This window comes from Phalacrocorax aristotelis, chromosome 6, assembly GCF_949628215.1.
Source record: "Phalacrocorax aristotelis chromosome 6, bGulAri2.1, whole genome shotgun sequence".
Taxonomy (NCBI): Eukaryota; Metazoa; Chordata; class Aves; order Suliformes; family Phalacrocoracidae; genus Phalacrocorax; species Phalacrocorax aristotelis.
Genome location: NC_134281.1, coordinates 23,198,369 through 23,207,955, shown reverse-complemented (window position 1 = coordinate 23,207,955; position 9,587 = coordinate 23,198,369). Strand labels below are relative to the sequence as shown.

At 35.1% G+C, this 9,587-nt stretch overlaps 1 protein-coding gene across 2 annotated transcripts in view; it reads right to left on the bottom strand.

The window, feature by feature from the left end:
* Positions 1–2,712: 2,712 nt before the first annotated feature.
* Positions 2,713–9,587, bottom strand: part of BICD2 (BICD cargo adaptor 2) — a 99,111-nt gene continuing 92,236 nt past the window's right edge. The window contains exons 7-8 of one of the 2 annotated variants that reach the window (XM_075096634.1): positions 8,071–8,281; positions 2,713–4,887 (exon numbers count right to left, since the gene is read on the bottom strand). In XM_075096634.1, the coding sequence (XP_074952735.1) occupies positions 4,882–4,887; positions 8,071–8,281 (217 nt within the window). In that variant the 3' untranslated portion in view covers positions 2,713–4,881. Of the gene's footprint in view, positions 4,888–5,539; positions 8,282–9,587 lie in introns of those variants that run through there. The other variant, XM_075096633.1, reaches the window with a different exon arrangement.

The following is a 9,587-nucleotide window of genomic DNA, read 5'->3' as shown; positions in this document are numbered from 1 at the left end:
CAGGACATTCACAACACAAATGTCCACCTGCTGACATTTAAAAAGTAAAATCACAGAGATGTTTTAAAACTATAAAAGTTGTTAAAAATTCTTGCAACATAAAGAGAATTGGGCAGGTACATTTTTGGCCATTGCAGAGTGTCCTTCTAACTTGAGATTTGATTCAGTAACAAGCCAATAGTATTTGTGGGTTCTGCCCATAAAGTAATTTTCAGCTTAGTTAACCAACTTTGACTCTTACTTGCTAAGCTGGTGGAAATCTGGGTGTGCATATTTATAACTCATTTCAGCCTAGCTTAAATTCACTTCATCTATATGTAGCTAACTCAAGCTTTGATTATATATCAGCAAGCAGTACATTATATATATACTGATATTTAACTAGGATGATATATTAGGTTTTAAGTAAATTTTGAACTTTCGGGTTTTCTCCAGCATAATCAGAAAAATCAGCTTTCATTACACTACTCCCTCTTGGTATACTATCTTTACTTAAGAAATAGTCTGCTTTAAAATCTAGAACTAGATGCAGCTTGTTTGTTGGTTGGCTTTTTTTTTCTTTTTTAAACACAGTTACTGGATCTAAGACATTTTACAACTACTTCACTTGATCATCTGTTCATCAGATCTGATGACTTAGTTAAGAGCAGTTTGTTCCAAAGTCGCAGGGCTGGATAAGTTAAGGCTGGCTGATGCAGATTCAATGTACAAGACTGGGTCTGAGATTGTCCTGGAGATACCATGCTCAGTATACAAGGGAAAAACAGTTCATTCTGCAGCTGTGATAGCTCCTTGTGTTAAAAAATGTGTAGATGCAGCACTTCAGGACATGGTTTAGGAGGCATGGTGGTGTTGGGTTGACGGTTGGACTTGATGATCTTAGAGGTCTTTTCCAACCTTAATGGTTCTATGATTTTATGAAATTTGCCTTTGCACTGAGAAGCAGCAACCCCCCTCCTTTACTGGGAAAGGACAGCAACTGTTTTGGAAGAAAAGAAGGGAACAGGATGAAGTAATCTTTTGAGTAGTTCATACATGAGTGTTCTTCCCAGCAACCACTAATGAACATTTGTTTGAAGTTTTTATATATAAACAGTCAATATAAAACTCAAAATAGTCATATACTTAAAATAATCATATTAACTAGCTGCATTTCCCTTGTTTTTGAGCTCACAGAAATTATCTTTATAGTTTTTAATTGGTTTTGCTATGTCCTTGGGTGGAAAAATACCTTTTCCTGGTCCTATAGGTCCATCTACATCATCAGCCTTTAAAAAACTTAACAATGTGAATATATTTTTAAAACTGTAACTTCCATAAATATTTGTATAGCTGAATTTGACCATCTTATGCAGCAGGACCTCCAAAAAGCATCTATGTCTTAATTTTCTTTGCCTTCATCCTAAAAAACTAGGTAACATGTGGGCTTTCAGGTCTGCTTTTCTTTATCTTTAGGTGTCTAAGTACATCTGAAAATCTGCCCTGCTCCTCCTCTGGGAACTTAGTAGCTTTTTTTCAAGCCTTACTTGCAAGAAACAAATTATCACTACTGAATTACTGAATCCATGGCAAGCAGGAATGTTTTATTAGCTGGCAGATTCCTTTGCTGGAGACTAAATACAGCAACATTTGCAGTCTGGAATGTAGCTGGTGACCCACCCTCCCAACTCAGCATAGACCACATTCCGTCCAGGCACTGTATTTTCTCTGCACAGAAAAGAGTCAAAGAAATTGATGTTTTAATTAATAGTCATTCACTACACAAGATTTTAAGCTAAGTATTCTCCTCGTCTTGCTTTCTTACTAAAGCATTTTTGAATCACACTGTTTTACTATTTCAACACGTCTGTTCTTGTTGTTCTATCATTTGCATGCATATATATTTATAAAATGTTTCTCCTGTAGATCACCCTGCAGATAAAGCTCCCATTACAGCAAATGCAAAACTATATAATCAGGGCAAGTATCCTAGCAAATATGTTCTTCTATATTTTTTGCACACAATTCAACAAGTATTTTCAATGCCTAAGTAAAAATTGTCATATCCCTCTCCTGTTATAATATAAATTATGTTGATTAGCTGCTGTAATGCAACTGACTGCTACCAGATATATCAACATTAAACAGAATAGTTCTACGAATCTTACCTGGGGACATAAGGGTTATTAAACTATAGAATAAAACCATATTTAATATTAAATTAAACTCATTGAATATCCTTGTATTGATGGGGCAAACCTTAGCCTCGCCCTCAGACTTCAAGCATACTCCTTCAGGGTTTCTTTTTTGTGAATTTGTTTCTTAATTCAACCAGATAAACATAATCTTAATGCATTTTTGGAGAGTATATAAGACATTAAGATGTATGTTCAGGAAGACTTGTCAACACTGCCACCAGAAGCATTAGTCCTACCCTCCCCTTTCCTGTACTGGAACAAGTACTTGCACAGCTGTTCAGTGAAACAGATTAAACTGGTCTGATCAAGGCTAAATCTAATCCAGCAAAATCTCATTAAACAACACAAAGGATGGTGCTCCCCAAATATGAGCACAAATAATTGTTTTTCTAGTTCTGCAGCAAACCTAGTTTTAAGTTTTCAGTTTCTCTCAGATAAAAAATAATATTTATTTAGCCCCACACTAAAAATAGCTTAGGAAGACTGACTAATTACAATGGCGCCTTCTTAAAACACAAAAACAACGAAGAGAAAACACGATTCCTTTTCTCTTTTATTGATACTGCCAATGTGACTACCTTTATGCAGGCAGATTGCTTTCCTACATTAAATGCTTTTTTATTAATTTGGAAGTAACATTTTGCCATCTATGCCTCCTAAGGTTATCCAATTAACATACAGTTATACTTTTAAGAAGTTTCCACATTTTCTCTTTAACTTCCCCCATGCCCCCTGCCCATTCCACCCCCCACAATCTGTGTAAAGGTTACTTGGCAAGAATGCAAGAATACATGCATATAACGTTAAATGGAGACCAATCCACCACTAAAAGGTAATGCACATAAAACATAATACAGTACTTTGACATCATTTCAAATAAATACCCACATACAAATGTAGTAATTTTAAATGCAACAATATTTCTTATGAATCAATACTGTAACAGAAGATGGAAATACAAGTCCCCACATCTAGGAATAATAATGCTTTTTTCCAGCAAACAGAAATCTTTTTCGCACTGTCAATATTATTTCAATTTGTACTTTTTTTGAGGAGTGGGAAGGCTCCCCCCCCAAGAAGTACCAATTTAATCATTCATGTGAGCCTCAACAAACAGTAGAGAGATAGGTACAGCTTGTTGATGCACTTCTCCATTTCTGTTTCCTGAAATTACAATGATTAAATACAACATGCAATAGAAAATACCAATGTTTTGTTGCCCGCATTTGCAAAAAATACTATGGTTAACTGCATCCACCACCATACAGAGCTAACATAACATCAATATTCCTGATACATCCTCTGTACTGTTACCACAAATGTGTTAATACATCTTGCTCATTTGTTCAACATGAGTCCATTTGGTTCCCAAAGTGTATTTGGGTTTGTTTAGGTTTGTTGCTTTGTTTGTTTTTTTTTTTTTTTTTTCTCTATACCCCTGAATTTGCAAGGATTTGCATGATGAAATATCATTGACTAACAGAATTTTTTACAATTCTTTGATATATAATCTCTATAGTAAGACTACCCATTTAAAATGTGCGAAAGGGGAGTTCACTTTGCACTTATTGCTCCATGTCTTTACTAAATTCCAAAACAGCCATTCCATTTCTCCTAAGTTACAGGACTTAGACTAAGCTATTCTAAGAGTCTCCCTTAAAATTATTAAAGGCACTACTGGCAATAATTACTGACAGAAAGGCGCTGATATATAACACCCTATCATTGACAACTTTAGAATTTTTCTTTCTAAATGTACCATAATTTGGCACAATAAAATGAAAAAGTAACAAAACAATTCCAATTTGGAATTTAACTGGTATAGTTGTATAAAATTCTGTTAATCAATAATACTTCATCTTCCTAAAACCCAGGAATTCTGGAATTTATAGGTAATACTACTTATTTAATATTTTTCAAGTGCCTATTACCGTTTTAACCAGAGCAAAGTCAAGTTTTCTTCTTGTTACATTGAACTATTCCTAAGAATAATAATACAATATGAAAAAAACCCCAGAATCCGAATACCCTGGATTTCTTAGTGAACATGGCAGTTAAAAAAAAAAAATATCAGTAATTTAAACATATAAAGCTTAACATTTTGTAATAATAAAAAAGCGGCTGAAGCACAGCACACAGTTTAGCAGAGCTCCTGTATTTTGTGGAAACTCTTTTCTAATCACAATCTAGAGCTCCCCCCAAAATCTCTGCTACATGCTGTTGTAGAATTCAAAAATCACAAGCCCAAATTGGAGAGAGACTATGAGCACAAACCACTGCATTGATATATACTCTTCTACATAAGGAATTGAAGAAGCTAAAGGAAAATATCATAATATCAAAAGTGCACAGATTTAACAATCAGATAAAAAATGAGCATCTGCAATGAAATAAGAAATTCCCCCAACCAAACATTTCTAGTAGATCATAAACTAATATGGTGATCATTAACATCTGAAGTAGGTTTCTTCAGCACTTGTAAGTTTTCTTACTGCAGCAGCACTTTTAGGTAAAGCTTGTTTGTTTTATAGCTTCAGACATAAAAGGAAAGTTTCAGGTGGTATACAGGAAAAAGGTGTTTTCGAAAGTTAGGATCAGGTCAGTGGTTTCCATTCTTTGTGCAATGGGCTACCACTTTTAACCATAATGAAAGAGGCTAAGAAATTCTGTTGCACTGATGGGAAGGCATTCTCCAGGGACTACCCTACAGCTGAAAAATGGAAAAATAAAATAGCATTAGAAAAAAAAATCAGTGTTTATTTCTTAACTGAAGAACTGAAAACTTAAAACAATGTGCTGCAAACGCAGGTTAGTTGTTTGAGGGTGTCTGGTAGCTTACTGGGGTAGAAGCATTTTAGTTCACAGATGCTTTCCAAGCTGATGAAACAATGCTTTGTGAGTTTAGCCTGGAAGCAACAGCTTTGCAGAAAGAAGGCTTCTTACAAGTACTGAATAAAGCTTTGCTGTTCAAGCACAAGTTAATAGCAATGAATGTGCAAGAAACATTTTCAGTGAAGCTTTAGGTTCTCCAGAAACATGCAGGTCAGTATATCATGCAGGCCAATGCAAAGAATATTATTCAGAAGAAGAGCCTGCTTGCAGAGGTAGGTGATGGCTTAAGAGATTTTCCATGCTTTATCCCAACCCATTGTGATATGAAAGACAGCAAATGTATGTTTCAAGAAACAGTTAATCAAGAATTACAAGACTCAATCTGAAATATTATCTAAAAATACAAACAGCAGGATCAAGTCACCTTACCACCATTCCTCATTTCTTTTTATAACAGGTGCTAAAAGAAGTTAAAACATAACCTTGGCACGCTCAAATACTAGTCATGTTTCTTGGATTTTTTGTTTTTTAAAGATCCACAGAAATGAATGGAGATGGAAATGACTACTAAAACTACTGGGCTAACAGCAGAATTTTTGTACTTGGAACTGAAAGGGTGAGCCAAGACTGATAGTAATAGTCACTGTCTGGTAACGCTGAAATCTCTATAGAAAGTTCCAGTTAATTTGAAAAAACCTAACAATGCATTCAATTAGTTTCTCCAATTTACCTTTTTGCCATTAGTATTTTGCAAAAATACTGCCATTAGAGACATGGAAGCAGAGAAAACTGTATTAAAGCTCCCTATCATAGTGGAAGCAAAATTGTAACTGTTTCTTTTGGAGCAAAGAAAGTTAGCACTCAAATGCCTGCTTTCACAAAGTATTTTTAAATTACACTTAATGCAAGAATGAGAAGAATAAAGGCCTTTTGGAATATTGTGCAGCGAAGAAGAGAAAAGCAGGATTGAAATTTGTTAAAAGATGTCTCACTTCTAAAATATCAAACCTGCTATTTAGCAATATTAAAGCTCAAATTCAGGAGAATTCAGCGTTTTCTAAAAAAAAGTAATAATAGACACATAGGGCCTAGTTTCTAAAGCCAGAATTCCTATTTGTTTAAAATTCTCATGTACTGATGTTTGAGCAACATAGTAGACTTAAATCACTTGGTGGTTTTTTTTTTTTCTTCCTCCCAATATTGGCAAATGCAATTCTGGCACTGGACCGTGGCATTCTAATGTTTCCCAGCTTTGTAGCAAGATTTCTACAATTCCATTTGATTGAAGACTCACGGTATGAATTTAGAAGTCTTTTTCCTCCCCCATGCCTCTGCTAGTATCTGGGAAGCCAAATTCCCATGTGGTTTCTCCTCACTGGGAAAACAAGCTGCACTCCTTATTACCTTATATTAGTACTGTGATATCTCCTGACTATTTATAGGCAGAGCGGCAATGCACAGGAAGCAAGCTGCTGGTCATCTCTAAGAAATGGTAGTGAGATGAGGCAGTACCACACCAGGAATATTAGAATGGCTTTATAAAACATCACTATCAAGCAGACGACTGTGCAGTCTTGCATTGATTTTAGTAATACTACAGGCATACAAAATGAACAGGGCTTTACATTAAAATAAAGTTTGAGGCTAGGCACTTTAAAACTCTAGTTTAAAGGAAAAAAGCGTGCCTTGCTGTGCTCCATAAATTTTCCACAATTTTAGAAGCAATATTTTCAATCTTTTTCTCTTATGTAGGCACCAATTATGAAGTACACTTTTATATTTTCAAACACATTGTAATTAAGTGGCTAAAAAGGCCCCTTAAAAGTTCAATAGCAGACAAAGGTTTATCTGTTTTCAAAGATTAATAGGTATACTAAGCTACTTCATAAATAATTATTAGCAGGATGATCTGGTTCAATTTCCTGTGCCTATAATGTAGAGCCCTGTGAAACATGTGCTTGCATAAGGAATGCAATGTCTTCTGTGTATTTAGAAAAATGATCAGAGCTCTGAAGTACTATCCTATTTAGATTAATACTGAAAGCTGAGAAAATATGTTTTGTGACTGACAATACTAGACCATAGTCACATTAATTCTACACATATAGGTTGTGTGGCTTACAGTAATATATAAAAGAGATTCTTTCCAAGGTGTTACACTTGCAAGAAGCAACATGAGACCACAAAGATCCTTTCAGGACATGACACTTTTCCACAGCATAACTTCTTAAAGTGGAACTGTCTACCAGGTAGGACCCAAATCTTAAAATTTTAAGTTTTATATCAGATGGGGTAAATATTGCATATTTTTAATATAAATGTGCAAGTTGCTTCTGGTTAATCCTCTGAAGAGAGGGAAGCAGAGTGTAAATAATGTACCCTACCAAGTTTTTTTTCTAGCTTTTATAGCCTATAAAAGTTTTAGGACTTCAGTCAGTGGTGATATGACAGCAAGTTCTTAATATCTGCCACAATAGGCAAATTAATTTTGTTTCTAGTTTCAAAATGCTCTGCATCTTCAAGACATGGCTCTTGTTTTAACATTTGCTTTTCACCACTTCTTAAGCCACAATAAGAAGGAAGGTTTTCTGTTTGTTTCTGCCTGTGAAAGCATTTATTGAAGTATGCTGCAACCCTGGAGAAAGGATCACATTTGTGTTATACAAACTACAATTAGTAGCACCGGATATACTATATCAGGTGTACTCTTTTAACACTTACATAAACAGCAAAACCCATATACGTTAATTGTGGAAAAAGCTACCTCCCTTCCAGTATTAACTTGTTACTAGCATCCCCATACTTATGAATTAGTTACAGTTAAGACCACCATAATACAATTTGTATTACCTGGATCAACAATATACTAGTACAAGTCAACTCACTGGGACATTAGATAGTGGGGATTTACGCTGACAGTTACAGCATAAAATAAGATGCATAATACAATTTTTCTACACCTGTCCTAGTCACAATAGATTTTATATTTCTCACTACAAAAAACCTGGTTGTTAAGGACAGATCCTTCAGACCTGTCTCCGCAGGACCGAATATGACTTACAGTAGGGTTACTGCTCTTGACTTTGGAAGCAGATTTTGTGCGCACCCTTTTGGACTGCTCATGGTCTAGCTCCAAATGTTCCAGGCGCTGAGTCAGTGCCAGTTTCTGCTGGATAGCCATTCGAAGCAAGGAGTTCAGAGTCTTCTTCTCATCCTCAGCTGCTGCAAGCTGCCGCTGCATTTCATCCAGCTGTGTGACATATTCATCACATCTGCAATGAAATATATCAATCTTTAGCAATCCTGTTTCCACCTATAAAACAGGAATCACTTGTGTCCAGCCAATATTAGCAGAGTGATAGCTTTGCAGTTGTTTGCATACACATTCTTTAAATAGGAACTTCAACCAAACCTGTAGAAAATGACAATTACTTTTCACTGGGATTCTTTACAATCCCACACTCAGCACTTATGTTCATGCCTTTCAAGATGTAGTATAATTAACAGCATCCTTAGACAATATAAGTATGGAGTCTGATATCAAAGTACTCATGTCTAAAGATTAGTAAGATGTCCTTCCATTGTGAGTAGACACAATGCAGTCAAATGAATTTTGTTTCTACTTACACAGAGACCACAACAGTTCTAAACTTTAGGCTGGAAAGGTGGTTGAGTGGAACAGTACAAATGCTGTAAAATGACCATTACTAAAATGGCTATTAATATAATTTGATGAGCAGCTGAACTTCGTAGTTTGTTACTTTACACATAGAGTCCAAATAACAATTTTCCAGAGGTGACTGAACAGCATTGTTAAAAATAAGCATTTTTCATAATTCTACTTTAACCTACTCTGATTCCTGATGTAAAAATTCCATAAACAGTGTTTTATTACCATTTTCTCTATAGCAAATGGCCATTATATAATTGTTTTCACCATTAAAATTAATTTTAAAACAATTAAACAAAGGAAGTGAGTGTTACAGGGAACCCTGCGGGGGAAGCTGTATGAGTGCCTGCAAGCTGTTTCATCTACAGTCATTTTCACTGAGATTGGAAACTACTTAACTTGCACAGTGCATCTTGAACATTTAAAAAATTAATGTCTTTACATGTAGATGCATATTTATGGCACACAGAAGACCAATTAATGCATGTAGGTAGAAAAATAAATGTACCAGCTGGAATTTAGAACCATAGCTGTAAAATACAGCTTCTTTATAAAAGCAGAAACATCAGCAGAGAAGTTCCTTTTAACCTCAGAATCAAAAAGCGCCTGACTTTAAGTACTATAAAGCAGACTGGGAAAAAAACACCACAGAACAAAAGTGCATTCACATGCAGATTCATCAGCTGTGCTTATACTATCAAGTCCTGATTTCCACTGTTGATGACTTCAGATAGCAGGATTAGGCCTATATCCCTAATTATATTTGCTTAGAAAGGAAAAAAGGGAAAGGAAGAAATAGAATTTTATTTTTGAATACTTACAGAGATTAAATAATAACCCAGAAATATTAATATAAAACCTGCATGAACTACAACTGCAATGTAGCTTAGCATACTGGAAAGTTTTGA